The sequence below is a fragment of the Archocentrus centrarchus genome, chromosome 22, assembly GCF_007364275.1.
Source record: "Archocentrus centrarchus isolate MPI-CPG fArcCen1 chromosome 22, fArcCen1, whole genome shotgun sequence".
NCBI lineage: Eukaryota > Metazoa > Chordata > Actinopteri > Cichliformes > Cichlidae > Archocentrus > Archocentrus centrarchus.
The window spans coordinates 3,783,499-3,808,179 of record NC_044367.1 but is presented as its reverse complement, the minus strand read 5'-3'; the positions used below and the strand labels follow the sequence as shown (position 1 = coordinate 3,808,179).

Here is a 24,681-nt window from a genome sequence, read left to right as displayed (position 1 = left end):
TCACCCACTGTTTTGGACTTGGTCTGGCTCCTGGGGTAAGGGGGGGGGGGGGGGGGGGGGGTGCATCTTGGCCAGAAGGGACCATATTTGGTTGGAAGGGAGCAGGCCTAAGTCTAAGTTATCAATTATGACTAGCAAGCTTCATTGGCAAAGAATGCAGTTACGACACACACACACACACACACACACACACACACACACACACACACACACACACACACACACACACACACACACACAGACGTGGACAAAGTTGTTGGTACCCTTCTGTTAAAGAAAGAAAAACCCACAAGAGTCACTGGAAAAACTTGAAACTGACAAAAATAATAAATTTTAAAATTCCTGAAAAATCAGACATTGCTTTTAAATTATGGTACCAATGAGGAAAAAAAAAAAGATTTGCAGGTGGGTAATTCCAAGCATCTTGGAGAGTACCTTGGTTATTGGCATTGCAGGGGGAAATTGGGAAGCCTCCCTGATTGTCCCACCTGATGAATAAGAATCTAACCAACAATAAAACAACTCAGGTCCCTGAGCTTCTGCAGCACTGTTTCTGAGCTGTAACCACTGTTTTTAACAGCTCAGTGGTGAATGAAGCAGTATCAACAAGATGTGCTGATACAGTATCCTGGCAGCCTTGTAATTAAGGTTCATACTAAATAACCACAATCTTTCACTGCATGTCATACCTCTCTCTGTATATATATCTTAAAAAAAACAAGTGTTATTACCTCATGGCTTAATCTGGCAATAAATCAATGGGTACTTGGGTTGTTAGAAGGTCATAGATTATTTAAGGTCCCATAAAAGTCCTGTGTGTGTGTGTCTGTGTGTGTGTGTGTGTGTGTGTGTGTGTGTGTGTGTGTGTGTGTGTGTGTGTGTGTGTGTGTGTGTGTGTGTGTGTCAGCGTTTCCATCAAAACTCCCCGCTTCCTTACTGTTACACACTTTACTGAAATCTGTCCTTCACAAGACATTTGGTCACAGATTTTTCTTCCAACACTTATTTTTCTTTCAAAGTTTGACCCATTTTCAGCAAATGTGGTGCGATAATCCTGTTATTCAAATGCGGATTCTTTTGTTCACAAATTCTGGTCTCAAAAACTTTGATAATGCAGAAAATGTGCACAAATATGTTGAGATATTTACTTCTTTTTTTTTTTCGCTTTTCATGAATAACCAGAAACGGTGAGAGAAAAAAAAGGCTTTAGATGAAGATCTCTCAATCGGTTGGAAACACTTGTAGCTGCTGGGATCAAACCAGTGACCTCCCGGTTTGAAGGGCTGCCTCTCTGCTCATTAGCACAGCAACAACACAACACAAAGGTGCTTGTAGAGTTTTTTTTTTACTTCGCATCTGACTGTTAGGAGGTAAAGTGTGATGCTGCTGAAACTGACGAGACTTTGCATTTCCTTTCATCCCTGAACAACTCCTCTGTGGACAGGGAGAGATGAACAGATGCTGCTCATTTAAAAGACTGTAATTGACTCAGCAGAGCTGCTGTCAGAGCAGAGATCTGTTAGAGAGCTTCCACCACGCCCTGAAGTGCTCAGAGCCACGATTTACTGCAGTGATTGCTGTTAGTGCAGAGGATGGATGCTAGAAAATGTTTAAGGAGAAAAACTTCTTATCTGGGGAGCAACGCTGGTTTCCTTAAACAGCCTAACAGCCCAAAAATGGGCTGTGAAACAAAGTTAGGTCTTTGAAATGAAATGGATTCTTGAAAGAGCAAAAGGACCTGCAAAAATCTTGAGTTTCACACACTTCAAACGCCTCTCTCCCCAGACGTTTGCAGGCAATAAAAACAGCAGAGTGGTTTGACAAGAGCTGTTCTCACTGAGGTAGTTAAGGTCAGGGCAAACGTCATTGATTGAACTAAGTGCTCTGCTGAAAACAGTGTGCCTCAATCAATGCTGCCTCTAATGGTGCAGGTCAGAATTCCCCGAAGACCTCGGCTACAGACAAATGTGACAAAGTCATCGGGAGGTGCTGGAGTCACGTTCCTTGTGCCGGAGCATTGCTGGTCAGCGCCGCTGCTCTCAGGCTCACTTTGTCCTCTGATAGCACAAGTTAATGAAAATGCCATAACTCCAACAGGCCATCAGTGATGGAGTGGGGTGAAGCAAGGGGAGAGAAAGAATGGAGTTTAACTAGGAATGCTGCCACCTCCCTTTCAGTGGCAAAAATGGATACACCACTCATATTCTCGGAGAGGGAAACTTTCACAGGGCTCTGAGAGTCGAACCGGATCTGGAAATGTTCGCAGCTGTTTACGTGAGCACACGGTTCTACATAATCATAACTTTTACATCAGGTAGTTCAGACATATTTTGATGCTAAATCATTTTCACCATTACTTAAGTGGTCATGTGACTTTGACTTCAGTAAAAGGCCTCAAAACTTAGTTCATCTCTTTGCAAAACAGTTATTTAATACAAAAAAAAACATTTTCAGGCTCTTGTGCTGTGCTCCTTTTCATGTGATAAAGTAAAGTGAGACACAGGGCTGCACGTAAGCCTGAAAATCATAAACTGTTTTCTCTATGCCAGTTTTCCCTCCACCATCTCATTTACAAAACAAATGTCCTGGAAACACCCCTAAGGTGAGGCACTTAGTAATTAGCAATTTGTCCTTATTTTCCAGAGTACTCTACCACACTGACCTGTAGGTTAAGTACCCAATAATAAGAATCGGTGGCCTCTATTGTATTTGTGCTGATAGGTCAGATCAGGACAGTTCAGCCAGCTGAGGATGAATTTTCCTTTTTGAAATGTCTGGGCAAGGCTTTAAAAAACTCTCAAATTTCTTTCTTAAGCTTGATAAACCTCACAAAATATCTTTCCTTTGTAGGTGAACCAGCTGTTTTGCTATATGTACCCAAAGGTGGTCTACAATGGTAATTTCAGCACTGCATTTTTATTCTAGGGTCTCTCTACTAGAGTAGTAAAAAAAGGCTACTTCCGCTTCCCAATCCCTTTAAGCCAACTTTCTTCTGACTGGCTGCCCTCGCAAACACAAACAGTGGGTGGGCGGGGCTTCTAGGAAATTCACACTCCTCACCTAAAGCTTAGGAGTGTAAATTTTACACACCTATAAAATATATAATTCCAGGACTGCTACTACATCCGGTTGGTTAGCCATCACCAGTTTGTCCGTCTATCTGGAAGTCACACAGGATCTTAGCTCGGTCATTCTCAACCACCTTTGGGGGTGTATCCCATTTTGACCTCAGGACTTCCAGGTCATACTCGGCACAGATGTTCCTGTATACTATGCCAACCACTTGGGTATGGTGTTCCATGTATGCCCCACCTGCTAGCATCTTGCACCCTGCTGTTATGTGCCTGTCTGGTGCGGTAGACCCCAGCCTCTATCAATCTTGTGCTCGGAGCTTGCTCCTGTGCTTCCATGATTAGTGCCTCTGTGTCGTCTTTCAGTCCAGCGTTGTCCAGCCATTGGTAGGATTTTTCGATTTCAGCCACTTCTTCTCTCTAGTGGCTTCTTCATGGTTTCCAGTTGCCTGCGACGCATGCCGTGCAGGGGTCTGTGCTTCCATGACGGTTCCTGTTCTTACCCCACTTCTCTTCAGCTCCTGTGTGGGTGTCCTCTGTATCTCCATGTACCTTAAAACTAAAAAGATCAACTGATGACTTTGTTCCAGACCATCTCTGTTTTCTTTTTACCTTGTTTCCTTTGCTGTTTCCCTTTTCCTGAGTGAATCCAAAATTGCATCCTCTCTCACTTCCTCCAGTGCCCTGCCCTCCACTAACAATGTCCACAAAAACTACGCACATACACACTGGAGTGTGCACATGAAAGCCTCAGCCCTGATGACAAGGTACCCTGTCCACTTAATACTTCAAAGATTGAGGTTCTGCGGCGGAGGGAGGGGGGAGGGGGTCCGCAATGCTCGTCCAGCCCCTCCTGTATCCACCACAATTAGCCAAAGCCTCAAACAAACTACAACCAGCCTGCATTCGCAGAACCTCTGTGTGTGTCCAGCTCCGAGTAACAGGCCTCCAAACAAAAACAAGGAGCTACATGATGGAGAGCCATCAGCTAGAACACAGTAATTACATCATAATTGTGTATGTATGTCTACACACACCAGCCACACATACATATAAACAGTGTCAAACATTGGCAAACACCCTAAACCCAGAAATTAGGATGCCCCCACCCCTTTTTTGCTATATCTCAATGGCATCGCAAAATTATACTAATTAGACTAATTACAGGGTAAAAGCATGACAGGTCGCTTTCAGGCAGTATTTTTAAATCCGACAGCAGCACAGTAAACACGGAGGAGGTTAAGTTTATTTTGTTACTGCAAATCACATGATTAAATAAGGTCACAAACAGGCACAAAACAAAAAAAAAAAAACGATTGTTAATAGACAACAAAACATGCACACACAAAAAAAGATTTTTTTTTTTTTTTTTTGGTGCAGAAGAGTCAAAAAAGGCAGAGAACTGCTGCCATAAATGAGGGTGTGCAACAGTGTTAAAGTATTTAAACCTTCAGAATAACCCAAAAGCAGAAGGACGCAGACCCCGGGGACTGAACGACTCCCCCGTAATCGCGCAGCTCCCCGCTGAGGTCAGCCTCAACTCCCACCAGACGGCCATTAAACCCTTCAATCATGTCCATTTTTCATTTTTAATGGCAACTTTGCCATTCATGGCCACATCCGATGAGCCTCATGATACGATATTCGAGAAAGATGACTCAAACTAACGTCACTCTATAACAAAGCCTATAAAAAAGGAGACACATTTACAATTAACATAAGAGCTTATGATTCAGAGAGCTGTGATTCACTGCAGTAGTGGCTCTTCTCACACTAAACCTTACCACTGTCGCAGGTTTCCCCATGATAGGATGACATCAGTGGGATTATTGGGAATGTCTTCATCAGGTTAATGGCTGGTTTGACCTAAGCCATGAAGACCTTCTCACAAACCTCAAATATTCAGATTTGTGTTAATGTAATTAAGTTGATAATATCTGATGCATCACAGCCAACAATCGCTTCATTTGCATTTTAGATATGAAGTGGACACTATTCTCCAGAGAGATCGCCATATTTCTGGAAAAGCTTGTGGCTTCTGAACGGTGGGTGAAAGTCTTAGAAAATGCTGAAAATGATGTTTTCATTAATTGCTGCTCTCCATTAAGGAACTGGTGCACAACTGTTGGAATTATTTTTCCAATCTCCTGTATACAGTTCATCTACATATTCACATCAAAATGATAAAAGAACAAAAAGTTGATGAAATTTATGGTAAGTGCCACTGTTAAAGAATAACAGACTTCAAGTTGTAATAATTGTATCTACCAACACAGAGAACTGCTGACTGTACAATAAGCTTAATCTTCACTCTAACAGTACAGATGGTTTTGATACTCTGTCAGCGCAACAATTCAACCCAGATGGAAAAACATATGAAAAATATTTGGTGGACTTTTGTACACATGTTCATCTGTCAGATGTCTGCTTGAATCTCAGACCCGAACGGTGCATGTTGGCTCTATCGTGCTAGCGCAGTTAGCTTTTAAAGTGGCAGATGTGTGATCTTCGTGAATCTTGCATGGTGTTAACTTGCAACCCATGATTTAAGTGGCTGTCCTGCAGCCAGAAGCTGCGCAGAATACAGGTCAATCAACCGGCCTCCATGTGGAGCTCACACTGAACAAAAACACACGTCACATGTGTCAAATCAATATGGCTATTGATCCAAGATGGCTGTGTCCTGAGCAAGAGAGAAAAAGACAGTGTCACTCACAGACTGACGGGACCATCCACCATGTCAACCCCCATTAGCTCTAAATGCAGCATTTAGAAGCCTTGAGGTTGGCGCTTTAGCCACCACCATGTTAGTGCTTTGGAGCCAGAACTGTTCATATTTGGTTAAAAGGAGCGAGTGCTGAGATATCTGTTAACGCTAGCAAGCTTGGTTAGTAAACTGCATCCATAAAGTGTACGGGTGCAGCATCCTGACACACTTATCTGCTAGTCAGCGCAAGGCAAGGACCGTTTAGTTTCACTATATTCAAGAGAAGACCAATATGTCTGCAGCCTATGTCTCCCAAACTGGGAACCACAGACCAAAACAGTCTAGATGGATAAATAGCACTACAGGCCAAGTGGCTGAGGTAAGATTTTTAATAGTAAGCACATGGCCAACCACATTCTTTTTAATGTTTTCAGTTTTCAGGTACTTTTGGCTGCTCCCTTATTTTTTATTTTTTTTTACCCTAAGGGTCACCACAATGGATGGATCTGTTCCTTTGGCACGGATTTTACACCACATGCCCTTCCTGATGTAACCTTCCCATTTATCCAGGCCAGACTGCCACTAGTAGTACACTAGTACATGAGTACACTAGTTTGTGACCCCTGACGGTGGGTTTGTGCCCCGTCCCAGTCTTCGTTTTCAAACTAAATGTCAAAAACATTCATTTATCCATTTATTTTGCTTTCTCTACTATATCAAACCGCAGCCCCAAAACAAAGCTGCATATCAAGCCTTCAATTTTATGTATGTTGCATCCTTTTGTTAAACTGTTTTGAATAGCATGAATCACAGACAGTTGGCTATCCTCTTTGGCTCCACCAAAAGCTGACATTTAAAGGGCACTTGGTCTTAAGTGATGTCCATTGAAATAAACATAAAATTTAAGAGCATTTGTCAGAAAAAAAAAGTCTTAAAAATGACTTTTAAAGGGGACTTGGTCAATATTTATGGTCACAAAAAGGCTTCTGCTGAGACTCAAAGCTTCTGACCTTTAAGGTGCAGCATGTTCTGTGAACACAAGGCCACATCACAACCTCTCTTACCGCCTCCCCTCAATCAAAAAACACTTCACCTTCCACCCTTAGCCTCTCGTGGCTCCCCCACCCTCCCACTCAGAGCTGTAAAAACGCAGGTTTCCTCATCAGAACAGATGCAGCGTCACGGCACCATTACATCGCATCCATCAATGCCTCTGCGCACCCAGCTAAGGAGGGGTGGGTGTGCGGCGCATCCTACTCACGTAATTAGGTAATTATACACACAATGTATGATGCATCCCTGTAGGGGTTTTATTCTTGAAACTGTCAAACTGACAGAGTACACATTTGTGATCTGCCATCTCTGAAGCAGAAGTCACAAAGACTTTCAGCAGCAGATGTCAACAAGAAAAAAAAGCTGCAAAAGTGGAATTTGGGGAATACACATCATGCAGATGATGACCAGAAGTCACTGACGAGACAAAAACACCAGACCTGTGCTGAGTGATCGAGGAGACTCACGTGGCTCAGTCTCATAGTTTTGAGGGAATTATTTATTTTAAAATAACCGGCACAGTTCACAAGTGAAATTTTGGAGCCCAAAATGATCCAAACAAACTGTTCTAACAACATCTCCAGAGAGAAATGGTTCAAGGTGCCTCAAATAAACAAAAACACAATGACTTGCACATTTTTGGTAGCACAGATCTGCATCTGCGGCCTTGCGGGCTCAGACATTCAGCAAACGCATCCTCTGAACATCTCCCACACATCTGAATAGAAAAGGTAAAACAGAGCAGGGGATGAGAAACTTCAAACACAGCACGGAGTTAATTACTACAATTAAACCTGAGAGAGCGTTCTTTAACGTGATTATGGATTATTATGGTGATACTGAAGGTATGAGACACAGTCAAGGATGAATGGTATCACTGCGGCATTCATAATCAGATCATCCTCAAGGGTACTTCTGCTTTCATAAAGACGTTTGCTAAAGCAGACAATATAATGCCTGACAGCTCGTCTTAAAAGCGCCACAGTCTTCAAATTGGTTTTTTTTAACTACTGTTTGCATAGCCGGGATTTATTGAGCTTTTATTTATTTGCCTTGGATCATTCTGATGGCGCATTAAATGTGATAGTATTACAAGGCAGGAACAAATACTGTTTAAGAAAATAAAACTAAAACGGTGGTCGCAGAGAGACACTTGACACGACAAACAAATGAGATTAGAAACACAGAAAACAAAAACACTTCTGACGTAGTTCATCTCATTTCCGATGGTTTAAAAAAAAAAAGAAAAGAAAAGAGGAATCCAGGCTGATAAATTTGGGAAAATAACTTGTACTTACCGTTCTCCTTCTCGCCTCCGACGCAGCTGCTGATGGACTCTGAGAGGCCCAGGGTGGCCGATGAGGGCATTGATCCCAGGAGGAACGCCAACGACGGGGCTTTTCGCTTCGAGACATCCCCCTCGCCCTCTTGGTCCTGGTTCTCCTCCTCGTCCTCTGGCCTCTTCTGCTCTAGCTTTATCAGAGCCTCGAGTGTGATCTCGTTGAGGTCTTTGCCAAAGTGCTTGGCTACAGCTTGGAGCTCGTCTTCCTCTTCTGTTTCCTCCTCATCCTCCAGCATCGATGATGTGGAGAGAACGTCGTCATTATCCAAATCTGGGGAGAGGGACAGATGTAGTGATATGGAGTCATTGTGGTCATTAATTTAGAAATCTGCTTGCAAACTCTTTATGCTAAGCTAGGCTAACCAAACCAACAACCGTGTATTTGTAGAAAAAATAATCGAGAAATAGAAAGCACTATGGGGTCCTGTGGAAAATGAAGCACACCTTTACTGCTTCCAGTTGAGAGGGTAAGTAGCAGCCAGGTGCTAACACAATGGTGCAAACACAATGCCACAATTGTCCCAGGAGTGGACGTTCCAGCAAATTCACCCGAAGGTCAGACAGTGCAGTGCTCAGAGAAATTGCAAAAGTCCCAAGAGCTACATCTCAGACTCTACAGACCTCAGTCAGTATGTTAAAGTTCATGACAGTACAATCAGAGAAAAGACTGAACAAGTTTGGCTTGTTTGCCAGGAGAAATCTTCTTCTCTTGAAAAAGAACTTGGCAGCATGGCTTTGGTTTGCAAGGTTGTATCTGAACAAACCACAAGACGTCCTTGAACCATGTCTCTCAGACAGATGAGACCAAAGTGCACCATGTTTGGCAATAAAGAAACACAGCATATCAGCACCAACACCCCAAACTATGGCTCCATAATGGTCAGGTCTCTGGAAAAAAAAAGAATCCCAGCTTAAGTGGGAATTTTCTGCTTAACTGAGGTTTATATGTAAAAAAAAAAACCCCAAAAAACCCCAAAAAAAACACTAAATTAAACATTTAGATTATCAACAGCACACTAAAAAAAAATACCAAGAACTTAGTTTTTGCCACCATGTTCACTACAATTTCAACACACCTTATCCAAAACAAACCTGCCTACACAAACAGACTGAAATAACCATTACTGTGCATTAGCTTAATGCCCCATATGTAGTACACAGAGTACACAGGGACAGGCAGGTGACTTGTTTAACTCTCCTAATGCTACATTTTCACTTTGTTTCTTTTTATGCAGTTCATACCTCCCCAGTATTCCCTGAAGATTAATAAGACTACATAATTATACACCACAGTTATAGTTTTCTAATTAAATATAATTTAGTGAAAAAAGCCCACTGAAGGAAGCCCCAGCAGTTAAAATGGTCAAGCTACCGATCTAAAAATCCCACAAGTGCAGGGAAATTATTCTGCTTCCCAATTCGCCGAAAATGGGAATGGTGATAAATATTCACATTCTGACAAAATAATTGGGATCATAGTTGTGGTTGTCCTGCCACCTAATTAAAATGTGTCCTTTAATCAGCCGTAATTAAAATGTCCCCTCACAGACTTTAGCTCTCAAATCGAAAAAAAAAATCGATTCAGTCTGAGAAGAAATGAACTGCTGCCGGATCTGAAGGCGTCACAGCAGCTGGAGGAACAACACGCCTGAAATCAGTGACAGCCTGCGACCCCCCCCACTGTGTGAAAACAGGGTGATACCGGGGCTGCCTGTGTGTGAGGAAGAAAGACAGACTGAGGCTGAGATAAAGAGCCAAAGGTAGGAAGAGATAAAGGACGAGAGCTACAGGGAGTGCAGTCTGCTGTGTCTTATTTTTCCTGGGTGGGCCCTGCCTGTGTGCGCCTTTCACAAACAGCAGCTCAGAGTTCTCATCCTGTCTGAATGAGTGACAGAAAGACAAATAAAAGCATCATCGCACATTAACACGGCGGCGTTTCCCTCTGATATCTGTATTTGGGGCGTCCCGCTCAACCAAATCAACAGCTGGTTGTTATTGCTGCTGTATTAACTTTGGAGCTGCGACACGTCAGCCTGGTGTTCAGAATTCACGTTACGAGATGTTTTCAAATCGGCAGCCGCACCAGCAGCTAAATGAGGCATTAATGATTGTTACAAACACGGCGGTTAACAGGTAAAATGCTGAGGGACAGCTTTTCTAACCTTCCATCCACACCAGTCATGGAGACATTATTTTATCCAAGGCAAAAGATTTCATCTTTAACACAGTCACAACTTCTGTGCCTTCAAGCTTGACAAAAAATTCAAGATGAATTGATTTTGGTCATTTTTTTTATCCCAGCACCTAAACATCTGAGCAGCTTCTGAAATCACTCACCTCCCTTACTATAGGCAGCATAGACTCCTCTCAGCTTGGGTCTGCTGCTCTCCAGCTCTGCGTCTATTTCTTCCTGGTATCCATGAATTTCACCTGTTGAAGGTGCAGAAATGTGAAAGAGTTAAACCTAAAATAACTCCAGGCTCAAAATGAAGTAAGTTCTGTAAACGACTCAGATTCTGTCATCTTCTGGGACTTTGCTAACCCCTTCAATTATATTTTTCATAGGTCCATAATTAGAGCATAATATGTTAGCAGTGTAACATAATGTGTGGCTAATTACAAGTTGTGTGGCGCCTAAATCGTGTTAAAACTAGGGAGCTCTTTCTTTTCCAGATACTTTCTCTTTGCTTTAACCACATCCAGCACTGAGCTGCATTTAGTCAAGGTCAGCACACACTTGGAAGAAAGCAAGAACATGTAACCAATCTCACTCAGTGCGCACACAAACATTTCTAAAAACCCAACAATCTGTGTTGCAAACTGACAGAGAAACCAAGCAGCCCACAAGACTTTCGTGCTGCGACGTGACGCTCATACCTTCAACATCATCCATCTTTTTCTTGAGCTCGATCTCCAGCTACAGGCAGGGAGACAAAAGAGAGAGAGGCTGAATGAAACAATGAAAGCAGCTTCCCCTCTAATAGCGGCTACAGGGTGAAATGATTACTGAATAAAACCTCTTCGAATAAAAGAACATTATAACACGAGGGCTCTGGGGGTGGTTAACGGCAGCAGCCTTTGCTCGCAAGAAGTGCTTTTTCTCCCCGGTGCCCAACGTGCACGAGTTTGATTTGATGTTTCTGGTGTGAGACACGGCTAAAGAACAGCTCTCTGTGTGTACTTTCACAACCCTTTTAACCCCCTTTTAATTTTTATTTTTTACACATTATGGAATGAGACATTTCAGCTCATTACTGAGTAAAAGCTCCACCAGTAAAAGAAGTGAAAATCAGAATCATGTAAGAATGAACACTTTGAAACTTTTAAGCACATTTTATAGGCTTTCATTGCTGGATCAAGTTTGTTATTGGGAGGTGAAAACAGCTGAACTGTAACCATTTAAAGACCATCTGACAAGAACCTGACAATTTGCTGTGTTAATATTTCACTTTCCTAGTACAGAATGTCACCTGTACTGTGAAAGTAACCTCACACGGGAGCATTACACCTGAATGGTACTTACTGATATTGCAGAGGATCTCATGGAGCCTACACAAGCAGCCGGTGCTGTTACCAGCAGTTATACCTGTGCAGCTGCGTCACGGTGTAGTCACATTTCTACGTTACGGCGTACTTACGATGTAGATTTCACACAGATGTATGAATCCGCTGTAAGCCTGCACTCACACATACATGTTTCACGCTTCAGCGCTCACGCCTGTCACTTTAATCGGGGTGACATCAGGTCATGCTGTTCCGTCTCTTTGTACGTGCTGCTTTTGGTTTAGAGTTAGTTTGAAGCCTCAGCACAGGCGACAGCCAATCACACTGTATTTATTCAAATGGCCAAGCACAACAGGCTAGCCAATCATATCATAGCATGAAAATAATCCAGAGCGAGGTGACCGCTCTCGAAGCCTGGCATTAGACATAAAAATGAGGACGCTAACCCCAGGAATGAGTAATCGCCATGCTGCATATGATGAATGGGAGTCGCACGCAGCTAGCTGAAGATTCATTAGCTCACCTTACAGCTCATTCCATATAAAAGCAACCAAATGTGCAACAAGTTTCCACCTGACCCTGTCAGTCTGCTTTTTTTGTGTAAAATGACTTTAGAACACCAAAAGAAGAAAACTGGTATGTAAAATTCTACTGTGAAATGCTCACACTATGAAAATACACAGAGGTGAGTGGAAATCTGGCACTTAAAAAAAAATAATAATTTTTTCCAGCATTTAAAAACCCACAACCACTCAAGCACTGAAAGCTAGCTACGTGAAGTTTTAAGAGCAGACATTTAGGCTCCTTTATGCTTTCTTAAAAGCTTCAACCAAATCTATCTGACGCTCACTCGCCCCTGCTCTAAATAAAGGGAAAAAAGCACATACATGTGAACATGTATGTGCTTTTTTCCCCTTTAGGCATTGTTCCACATACATGTGTTTAAGTCTCAATGGACTTAGTTCAACAAAGTTAGCACTTATTGTTGGGGTTCCCATGATTTGATACCCCTCAGAGTGTGAGGACACTGAGCACAGTGTTAGTTTTAGAGGTTAATGCCCTTCATCCATTTTGGGGGAAAGCCTGAGGCCTGTGTGTTACCATCAAGATAATAAAGGATGAAATTTTAATATTCCCTGTGGACTGAGAAATGGGTAATTTCATGAGTAATTGAGTTGATCAAAATTGATGTGCATGTGCATTTTAATGCTATGACACACTCATTTGGGTAACTTGAAAGCTCTTTGAGGGTTTTTTCCTCCTCAGATGCCGTGCGTGTGAAAATGCACACCTGCTGGGCTTTCTTCTTCTTCAGTCCAGCTGTAAAAGCAGGGCGGGTCACACTCTTGGTCCAGATCCACCTTCATGAACTCCTCGATGGTGAGCTGGCTGGTGGGCGTGTCCTCAAACTCCGTCAGCCTGGTGCAGAAAGCGGCATGGCATCAAAAGGCAAAATTAAATTGGAAAGCACAACGTTATTAAGATCTAGTTGAAAACTGGGTCACTGGACTGATAATTGGGACAGCAGAAGTTTAAAAAAAGCAACTTCTACTGCTCACAATCCCATTAAGAGAGCCTCCATTCTTAGTGCCTCCGACAGCCTGGATTTTCTATCAAACTTATCACAAAAATTTGAGCACCCACCTTTTCCTCAGCGTGGATTCACACACTTTAACAACGCTCACTATCTCTTGACAGTGCGCCGAAAGTCGTGCAGATGAGCAGCTACAAGAAGAGCTGGAAATAAAACAAAAAGAAACACTTGGGGTTAGATTCACCAGTATGTGCAAAGACGAAATACAAAAAGGTGTGCACATTTAAGATTAGAGCACAGGCAGAGATGAGACTGAACCCTCAAAGGGTTCAGTGGTTATGGTTTTTGGGCCTTTTTGCACCAGAAAGAGCCCATAAGACGGGGCACGCTCAGCCTGCAGAGCCAACAGCCCACCTCCACATAAAACACAGTTTTAAAAAAAGAAGTAACAACAACACCTAATATTATGCAATGAATTGCAGTGTGAGCCTTGAAGGGGAACAGTTATATAACTGTCATTAGACTTGCCTCGCTCAAGAGCCTGTTAAAAGATAGATGTGCGCTTCTACTTCCACATGCACACTTCTAACAGCCTTTAGGAGCGAAGTGGTGGCTTTTAGCTCTGCTGAGGACTTCCTCAAACATTTCATCGCCATTACCTTAAAACCACGCAACTTCAGAGGTGAAGGCTTTTCTTCTTGCTGAATGCAAACCATCATTTACCGCTTTACATTCACAACCCCTTTGTCCTGGAAATCATCACAAGTGATCCAAGAGTACAACTGAAAAATCCCTCTCCCCTCAAAGAAACTTTCTGCATATTTTAAAATCGTCAACAGTGATATTGCATCATATTTAGAGGAGCAAACTTTCCTTCTTCCATCTGAGTGTATCCCTCTCAATGATTTATGATAAGCAATTAATTATTAAGACGATCCAGCAGAGTAACAGAGAAAGATGAAAACTGAAACCATGGGAGTAAAGCACGCAGGGAGCAAAGAAAGGCAGTGATTCGATTCCAGGACATCTTGGCAGGTAACGCGCAAAGTCGAGTGCGCCGAGGTTTGCACCAACGTGACACGATGAGGAAAGAAGGGCTTTGAGTTCAGCTGCTTAGTATAAACAGCACCACCAAACTTCCATGAAGAGGATGACGTAGGCTGGCGGGAAATCAGAACCACACATACACACTGCAGTAAGCTTAGACAGGTGCTGGCAGGATCGGCTTTCCCACAGGTTTCATTGGCAGGTGACCAACAGATCCTAAAAGGCCTGAACACGTCAGGAAAACTGGCTGCAAGAACTGTGAGAGGTGCAGGTGGATGTCAGGGGGGGTAGCACCTGTGCCTACCAGTGAATAAACCATGTTCACATTATAAGATGGCCACGAATCAACCTACATATTTGCTATCAAGGACAATTCAAATGCATACAGAACGCTTGGAAAGAACAAGTATTTTAATTGGTATTTAAGTACCAAGGGACCTTTGGTATCTAACAATTAATATTCTTTGAGTTCATAATTTATTAACTGCCAAGCAATGTAACAAGTGCAGGTGCACTGTTCTGATATCTGGATCAGATCTTGGTCCAATAGTGACTCAAAAAGCTAGATCAGATATCCAGAGCAGATCTATGCACTACAGACCTACACTGCTCTGTGCACTGTGCCATATGTCAGCCACAGTGCACCAGCTGCTAAGGGGAGAAGTAGACTGGCATGGAGTGAGCCAACAGCAAAAACTCCGTAGTTTGGAGGCATTTCCCCTCCTGCTACACCAAGAAGTTATTTATGCTTGAGGCAACAGAGCTCCAGCAACAGCGCTCTCTTTAGCTCTCACTCATGTTCAGTTAGAGTTCACACTTCTTGGGAAGTTTTCAGTCCACTTGCTGCAGCATAACCGCTTATCCTTCGTCACCTGTATCAAATCTCCTCCACTGTTCGTGTGCGAGGAGGTGCGCCCACGGGAAAAGTGAGAGCGGGGAAGGGAGAAATTAGGCCTTAAATGACAGCAAAGACTCTCACATTAAGCTGAAATGAAACAGCACCAAAAATCAAAAATGCAATTTTATTCCCTAAATGTTAGTTTATTTATCTCGGCCCAGTCACGGACTGTTTTACTAACAAAGTCCAATTCAGTAAAAGCCTACCTTTGTAAGGACTAATTTGTTTAAATCAATTAGTAAAGCACAAGTCTAGCCTGATGTTACCTTTCACTTAGTGACTCTTCCTCACAGCTTATTCATTTAAAACTGATACACTCTTTCTAGGTATCCGTGTCAGGTATGCGGACAGCAGAAAACTTCTGCACCAGTACAGATATATTCATATCAGGCCAATATCAGTCACTAATATTAACATATCCATTTGGTTCCTTCTAAAATGTTAACAAAAGGGGTACTGTGGGAAGATTTCAAGATATCAGAACATCATTTCAGACAGGTTTTACAGCTCTCTTTGAAAACTTGAGACCCTGGCATTGTCTTTGCAACCAGGAATCTCAGTGTAGCTGAGGGAGTGGGATGGTAAGGTGTCACAAAGCTCAAAACCACTTAAACTACTGGGAAGAGATGAATGTGTGTGAAATGCAACTCGTGCTGATAGACGCGTTACCTAACCTGGGAAATGTGTTGTGATAACTTTATACCCAGACTCCACAAAGGCAGCTCTAGCTGGTGGAGAGGAATAAACGGCGTGTAAGCCTCCACCCATCAAAGGTAGTAGTAAGGCTTAAGTGCAACAGATCCCATCCTTATCTTGGATAATTAGCAGCGTATGCATGTGCAGTGTGAACTTCTGAACCACTGTTTTCTATCAAAATACATCAGTCAGATAGAATCCCAAGTGTGTTGTGTTAGAGCAAGCACTCTGCAGGTGCCTGCAGCCTTTATAAAAACTTCTTACATTGATCTACGCTGATCCACGAGCGTGCCTTAGCTCAGAAAATGCCATTTTTCTGCTTACAACTCATTTCCTTGAACCACTTTCATCTGATAAAATCACCATTAAAACATGGCAGCAACTTTGGCAAAATTATAACTTCTATTATACTCCCTGTCAGAGAGAATGAGCCTCTTGTACTTGCAGAGTGTCAGCCACCGAACAGATTTCTGAGTGTCTGAGGTTAAAGCATCTGATTAAGGGCACCTTGACTTTCCAGCAAAGAGCATTAATCACTTTCCTTCCTCAGATTTCTCAGTCCTGCTGCTCTGAGGCTTCAGGCTGCCACCGGCACCACTCCTGTGAGTTAAAGAAGATATCCAGAGCTGCCTCATCTTACCTGCTCCACAGAGTCCTGACGGCCTTCGCCCTGTGTGCATCCAGTCCCTCTTCATCCTCTGTACCAGACGCAACGCTGTCATGGAGACCTCGTGGCTCTTCTCACCAAATTCCAGCATTTGGGCAAAACGGGGAATATACATGCACGGGTCTGATGGTGGTGAAAGGAAACATTTTTCAGTTAATCAGAGGGAATACCTGCCAAATATTAACTGACAAATCTACAACAATGTCACAGTACAAACCGACATGTTACAAATGCTAAATGTTGTTGTAATAACACATTTAGCATTTACCCTGTGTTGATTGATTGGAGAAGACGAACTGTGGCAAAGACAAGGCCACTGCGCTCAAGCTTAATTCCGTTTCAGCCAAAAGCCTCTCGTGATGGCACTTCAGCCAGAACGCTGTCCAATAAACTGCTGCTTGTGTGCCCCGTGGATTCCTGTTTACAGGTCGTGGTTTGTGTGAGCAGCAAACAAACCAAAAAGCCAGAGCAAGTACACTTTTTTCCTCTTTGAGACAAAATGGGAAAAAAAATCCGACCTGAAATCCATCCAGATTTTAACTTGCTACCACCTGTGAGATCCCAATAAAACCAGTTTCTGAGTGTTGGCTGCTAATTAGCTCCACTGGAGGACTGGAGGATTAGCAGTTAGCTTGAGTGCACCTCGAAACAGCCTGTTTCTCATTCAGTGGCTCCATCCAGATTTTCTCAGCTGGCGAAAGGATTTGGATGGGCAATCATCCAATCACAAACTCACTCCTTAAACTTTCTGCTGCTTCTGCCGTCTCTGACACACTTAAACAGTTTTGCATGACATAAACTTTATGGAAAATACTCTTTAAAAACATCACGGCCACCTGCCTTTACCATGAAACCGCCTGGCAGGTGGCTAGTTTGCCTTTAGTTGCTTTTTACTGTAAAAATGATTTTACCATGCTATGAAATCTAGTTTAATACGCAAATGAGGGAGGAATCCAGTTCCCATTGTAGCCTGCAGACAAAAAGTAGAGTTTTGTGAGCTGGCCATGACAGTGGAGTCAGATACCTTTGAAGTCAGAGGCTCTGTTTAAAGAGCAGCCCAGTGGAAAGCTGGTAGAGCCAGCTGGTAATAAGATCCAGGCTGATCCCTTCCCCCCTCTGCACCATGTAATGATACGTCTGCAGAGCTGGCCATCGCTGCTTCAACTTTTACTCGGGTGTCTGTAAACTCAAAACCAGGCTGAAAAGAGGTTGTTTAAGAAAAAAAAAAAAAGATCAGCCTGAATCCTCTTTCAGTGTTGAATATAATCAATCTGTGATGCTCAAACAGCCCAGGAGTCATTCTGTGATGGAGTGCTGCAGTTTACCTTTTTCATGTACCCACTTTACCTCAACCTGCCTCGCCTCCATTCCCCCAAATTACTTCGACCACCCCCAGAGAAGGGCCCCGAACTTTCTCCTTTCAATCAATGTGGGAGCAGGTCGTCATGAATAGCATTAAAGTGTTATCATTCAGTCGTGGGGAAGCTGCACCCTTCCCGCAAATCCCCAAAACTGCAATGGATTCTGCTCTGCTTTGTGTTACTGTGGGCACAGGACTGTCTCAGAGGTTCCTCTTCTCTAATAAATCTCTCTCCGTGTGATTGATGAACGGTAGTACAAGACAGCAGCACCAGAGTGCGACCCAAAACTAATGAAATTTTAGATTCATAAATCATTTTCTGGTGTTCGACTCCACTGAAGCTAAATGGTCACACGTGATGTTGCAGGTTGGTCAGTTACTTCAGAAATGACCAAAATGCAACACTGAGTAAAATTACTTGTAAATTTACAATGTAGGAAAAGGAGCAAAAAACAATATACTGACTCTTGCTAATACTTTTACATTTATACTGGCTGTTAGTACACCAATACAGCATATTTATCACTACACAAGGATATACTGCAGTGTAAATAATGTGTTTAATAATAATGACTGTATGTATTATTACTTATTACACTGTAAACAATAAACTGTAGAAATTTCTCCACAAAATGCTACTGGATTTGCCGTATTACAGAATGATTTGTCTCCTTTATAGGGTCAACAGAAATTGTAGTGGCACAAAATAAGATAAAGTTCTGCGCAAAAGTCTTGACCCACCCCTCATTTCATTGCATTTTGCTTCCAAAGAGCCAGACTTCTTTAAATTTTTTAAAGTGGTCTTGAGCAATGGCAACCCGTTACAAAAACACATAATTTGTTCCTAATTCTTAACTGAATCTATGAACCGTGTCAAAGATAACACGGTTAGTGTTATCACTGTCAGTTTGACCAGCATAAAATTGCATTTTTTAATTTTTTTTTTTTTTTTTGCACCAACGAGGTGATTCCCAAAAAGCCAATAGCAAAAAAAAAACTTGGCATATTCTTGGCTTAGAGTCCAGGTTTACCTTAAAGATTTTTGAGTGAAATTACAAAAGTGCAGAACAAAAAGAAGTGAATTGTGGAGGGAAAAAAACCAACACAAAACACCAAAATAAAAGAGATTTTTTTTTTTTTTAATGACCAAAAAGATACAAAATACACAAAAATTGGATGCAAACTGTTTTGTGAGTTTTTGACAAAATAAGCACAAAGACTCAATGACTGCAACAGAGTGACTCCAGTGACACCAAACAACTTTTACACCACACTTATTAACCACAAAAGGACATAAAGTGACCACAAAGACACAATTGCAGGCGGGGGTGTCCTCCTTCTACAGAGCAGCGTGTGGGGGGGCCATTTACTGGTGTGCCCCGGTGTCTATTGTCTTTCACTCCATCCATGCAGCTCCGAGGAGGAGGAGGAGACATCAGAGCGTCTGTCCTGTGACTCCCACTCTGCGGAGCTAGTGAGGGAGGGGCCTCTGCTGCCTGACGTCAGCGCGATGCGTGATCGTCATTGGTCCTCAGCGCGCCCTGGCGTTCAAGGAGATCACGACCAAAAAAAAAAAAAAACGGGACAGAAAAAGCAGAGCGGAGCTTAAAAACTCCGGACAAATCAAATCACTATTTACCTCGGATGCGTCCGGCTGCAGCGGAACATCATAGCTGGCTTCGCATCGGTCGACAGCCGATTCGAAAATTTAAAAACAAGAAGAGGGAGAAATATCTGTGAGGATTAACGCAGAGGCGGGGTGGGAATAAAATAGGCAGGACTTGACTACCAGCTGCGACTATCCGGATTACCCACTCGCTGAAAAGAAAAAAAAAAAAAAGGGAAAACAAGCGACGCTTCGTGGACGTTTGTGCGCCCGGAAAGGATGAGCTGACCGCCAGGAAAAGCAGTCAAAGCGTTTGTGGTCGAAGTTGCGAGCGGATGTGGAAACGGACGGCACCGGGCCTGGAAGGATTTATTTTAGATGCTGTCGCGTAAACTTCGCTGTCGGTGCCGTTTGAAAGCGGCGTTGTAGGAACCGGATTGCACGCTGAAAAACACTCAGTTCTCCGCAGCGACAACCTCCCCTCTACTTAGTTCGTTTCGAGCCCGACAGCAGCTCACTTCACCGGTATTAAAGCGACCAAAACAAAAGATCGGTCGCTTGTGCAGATGCCAACGGCAGACTGCAGGTTGCTCCATCATGGCCGGATCATGAGGTGTCTGACTTATTACTGCTACTTCCAGAAACACTGAAAAAGTCCAAGAAGGTAAACAAGCTGCCGGGCAGGCTGCCGGTATGTTATGAGATCCTGACTCTTTCCCTGTCGAGCAAGAAAAAGCAGCAGCAGAAGGAGAAGAAGATGGCTGCGGAGTTATACCCCGCCAACACCAACACCAACAACCTGGCCAACGGCACTACGGTGGCGGACGCCGAGAAGACCAAGGAGGTGCAGGTGTGCCAGGCCAGCTCCAGCGGCAGCGCGGCGACCACCCCGACCACCCAGCAAAACATCAACAACAACAATATAGACCCACCCAGCTGGCAGTGCAGCCACCCGACACTCAGAGAGAGGTAACTCCCAAAACACTGAGGCTAATTATCTGCCATAATCTACAGGGAAACCGGGGCAAATCACACGAATATGAGCGCAAAGCCCGGTCAGAGGGATCGTAGTATTAAAGAGTCACTGTCAAGTAAGGACAGGACATTCCAGCCACTTTGACTGTATTAACACGGAAGCGGTGAGCAGCAGCAGCAAAGTGCAATAAAATGACTCCGGTCACCAGTGAGGATCGCTTACGCTCATTTTGCTTGCCTTTACTTTGGAGTAAACACTTGCACTCCCTCAAGTTTGCAGAAAATACATTTACTGTTGGAGCTTCTATCTAAATCAACACGAATAATTTTTTTAAGTGTTTCTACTTTTTCAAATCTTGATTTCCTTCATCTGTTATGATAGTAAACAAACACCACTTGAGTTTGAACTGTTGATCTGTCAAAACAAGACATTTAAAAATGTTACTAGGCTCTCTGGGCACTTCTGATAGATCCCAATGGACTGACATTTTACAGGCTAAAGGATAAAGTGAGAAAACAATAAGTGGATAGTCCTGGGGGGGGGTTTTTTTGCAGCCCTCCTACCAGAGCTACATCCTCCCTAAACCTATGAAAATAACCAGTGTCTCTAGGCAAAAGGAGTGTGGGAGGACGTGATGTTATACAATACTTGAGGCTTACTCGTGAAACCTGCTCTGTTTTCAGGAACGCCTTGATGTTTAACAATGAGCTGATGGCTGACGTCCACTTCATTGTTGGGCCCTTGGGGGCATCACAGAAGGTCCCTGCGCACAAGGTAAGGAGCAATTCTCGGAAAAACTGAGCCAGCGAAAGACGGGAAGCTGATGTGCCGAATTCAGTAAAGTTGATATTTGAGCTTTAAATTTAAATGTGTGGGGCAAGGAGATTGCCTCTGTGCCTGCACTGGTGCGAGAGAATATAACTGCTCTAGTGTTGAACTCAGCAAAGAAGAGTGACTCTGGTTGCATGTCTCTCTGACGCATCCGTCTCCTCCTCCTCCCTCTCATACCCTCCCCTCTCAGTATGTGCTGGCCGTGGGAAGCTCCGTCTTCTGTGCCATGTTTTACGGCGATCTGGCGGAGGAGGAGTCTGAGATCCATATCCCAGATGTGGAACCTGCTGCTTTTCTAATTCTGCTGAAGTAAGCCACTCACCATCCCTCACACAGCCAACCAGAAGCTGAGATGACAAGCACAGTCAGTGTCACTTCAAAGCATATTATTACTCATCCAAAGCTAAGCAGAGGCGAAAGCCAAAATGCTGGGAGCGCCAGAGAGCCGTGGCAGCAGCACAGTGCTCTGTAATTGCTGGTTTTCTCAGCGCTCTTTGTTCAACTGGCAACATTTTTTTTCCCCCTTTTCCTCATCCTTAGCCTGACGATTTTCCTTTATGCAGACTAGTAGTTATAAATAACATGCCTTTGTTGCTCATTCAGTAGCATTGGCTAAGAGTAGCGCAGATTGTTGCTCTGCAGACTTTCTATAAAACGGGTAGGATTATGTATAATGTCATTATATAATCTTTGGGAAGAAAAAGAATTCCACTTTTTTTTTTTTGCTTGAGACTTTTGATACAGTGGAAACAAGAAGAAATGAGGAGCCTAAAGTCAATCAATGTGTTCTTCATTGTGCTTTCTTATTTAGTGTAACAAAAAAAAAAAAAAAAAGATGGTGAGAGCATAGATCTCTCTGTCATCTGTCAGTCAGTGTGATTTCTGTACATTTAAGGCTCTTTTCCTTCTCCCAGGTACTTATACAGTGATGAGATTGACCTGGAGGCTGACACGGTGCTGGCCACCCTGTACGCTGCCAAAAAGTACATTGTCCCTGCACTGGCCAAGGCCTGCGTCACCTTCCTGGAGACAAGCCTAGAGGCCAAGAACGCCTGCGTGCTGCTCTCTCAGAGCCGCCTGTTCGAGGAGCCTGAGCTGACGCAGCGCTGCTGGGAGGTGATTGACGCTCAGGCCGAGCTCGCGCTGCGCTCAGAGGGCTTCTGTGAGATCGACCTGCAGACGCTGGACATAATCTTGCGGAGGGAGACCCTCAACACCAAGGAAGTGGTGGTGTTTGAGGCTGTAATGAACTGGGCCACGGCAGAATGCAAAAGACAGGGTTTAGGGCCCACCATTCGCAACAAAAGAGAGGTCCTGGGTAAGGCGCTGTTCTTGGTGCGCATCCCCACCATGAGCCTGGACGAGTTTGCTAACGGAGCGGCACAGTCTGATATCCTGACACTGGAGGAGACGCACAATGTGTTCCTGTGGTACACTGCGGCTAAAAAGCCCAAACTGGACTTCCCTCTGAATCCGAGGAAGGGGTTGGCGCCTCAGAGGTGCCACCGCTTCCAATCCTCGGCTTACCGGAGCAACCAGTGGCGCTACCGCGGTCGGTGTGACAGCATCCAGTTTGCTGTGGACAAACGGATCTTTATTGCCGGTTTGGGGCTGTATGGGTCGAGTGGCGGCAAAGCTGAGTACAGCGTGAAAATCGAGCTTAAGAGACAGGGAGTGATCCTGGCGCAGAACCTGACAAAGTTTGTGTCGGACGGCTCGAGCAGCACGTTTCCGGTGCGGTTTGAGCATCCTGTTCAGGTGGAGCAAGACGCGTTCTATACAGTGAGCGCCGTCCTGGACGGGAATGAACTGAGCTACTTCGGCCAGGAGGGCATGACAGAGGTGCAGTGTGGGAAGGTCACGTTTCAATTCCAGTGCTCCTCTGACAGCACCAATGGGACTGGAGTACAGGGAGGACAGATCCCCGAGCTTGTGTTCTACGCATAAGCTGCCCTGGACTGCTGATGGGAAGCTAGGTCTGCCATCAGCTCCCAACCTTCAAAGTAATGTAGCATCAAAGACACTTGAGTAATGTCACACTAAATGGCCTGGTTAGTTCTTTAAGAGACTATTTTGAAAGCGAAGGAGCTGTTTTATCTTATTTAATTTAATGTTATTTTTTTATTTAAATGCTGATTTAACGTTATTCGCTCAGACGCTTGTGTTTAAGGGCTGCGGCTGCTGTAGGAACAACATTAATACAGTGACCTGTGGTTAAGTAATCAAGCTGAGCTCCATAACTGGAACAAGTAGGGACTGCTTCAAACTGTGTAATTGCAAGTCTATATACAATATTGTTACTATCGTCCAGGCAGCAATATCACACGAGGAGCAAACTTTATGTAGTGTTTGATTCTAATGCAAAAAAAAAGAAGAAAAAAAAAAAGTAGAAATCTTGTCAAAAGCAGAGTTGTTTTGCACTTCAGAGTACAGCCTCAGAAACGTCGTGTCTTTTGTAAAATACAATTTATCTGCTAACAGCTTGATGCTGTTAAACAAGCAAATGTGTTCTGTACAAGAATGCTTATACACCTGATGAAATATAAAGGTTATAATGTGATAAAGCCACAGATGTCACATCTTATGGTGTCCGGGTGAGGGAGTGGGGGAATCTGAGGGGCAGCAGCGCCCTCTGGTAACAACAGTGGGAACAGCACATTGGGTTTCTACCTCACTAGGATGGAGTAAAAAAAAAAAAAAGGGTCTGTCAGGCACAGCTTTGAGGGGCCAGTAAGGGTGTATTTCTTTAAGTGAGGATTTCCTGTTGGAAATTCACAGGGTGCAGTCCAAAGTGGAGGCCCCATCATGTTTCCTTTGTTCGTTTCCTCCTAAATAAACTGCACAGTGTATTTAAGCTAAATGTACAGTACTGCACAAGAAGTTTTAGGCACTAGAAGTGGGGACACATTCATTTCTGTCAAAGCACTCTGGCCACTCTCTCAACATCACCAAGATGTTTTTAACCATTCTCTGTGAACCCTAATTGCCTAAATCCAATGAGTTGCTGCCATGTGATTGGCTAATTAGACATTTCAGTTACTGAGAAGCTGAACAAGTGTACCTAATGAAGTGATCAGTGAGTGTATATGGCCTTTCTGTGGATAGATGGCGTACAGCTATTAATTGGAGGGGACTTAAATTTATCCAGAAAGCACAGCAGACATCCTCCAGTTCCAGATTCTTTTTTTCCCATCCATTTTCTTCCGCTTATCCGGGGCCGGGTCGCAAGGGCAGCAGCCTAAGCAGAGAAACCCAGACCCCCCTTTCCCCGCCCGCCACCTCCAGCTTCTCTGGGGGAATGCCGAGGAATTCCCAGGCTAGCTGAGAGATATAATCTCTCCAGCATATCCTCAGTCTACCCTGGGACCTCCTCCTGGTAGCACATGCCC

General features: G+C 43.7%; 2 protein-coding genes across 2 annotated transcripts in view; one reads left to right on the top strand and one right to left on the bottom strand.

Moving 5' to 3' along the window:
- LOC115801393 (transcription factor IIIB 90 kDa subunit-like) overlaps positions 1-24,681 on the bottom strand; it is a 123,913-nt gene that overhangs the window by 66,546 nt on the left and 32,686 nt on the right. Inside the window, 8 exon segments of the mRNA XM_030759184.1 lie at positions 8,130-8,444; positions 10,511-10,603; positions 11,051-11,090; positions 12,969-13,004; positions 13,006-13,096; positions 13,322-13,370; positions 13,373-13,414; positions 16,493-16,642. Of these exon segments, the coding sequence (XP_030615044.1) occupies positions 8,130-8,444; positions 10,511-10,603; positions 11,051-11,090; positions 12,969-13,004; positions 13,006-13,096; positions 13,322-13,370; positions 13,373-13,414; positions 16,493-16,642 (816 nt within the window).
- LOC115801394 (BTB/POZ domain-containing protein 6-B-like) lies at positions 19,446-23,874 on the top strand. The gene is given in 5 exon segments (XM_030759185.1): positions 19,446-20,109; positions 20,112-20,454; positions 21,145-21,235; positions 21,483-21,601; positions 22,207-23,874. Coding segments are annotated over 5 exon segments (1,644 nt in total). The 5' UTR covers positions 19,446-20,051; the 3' UTR covers positions 23,240-23,874.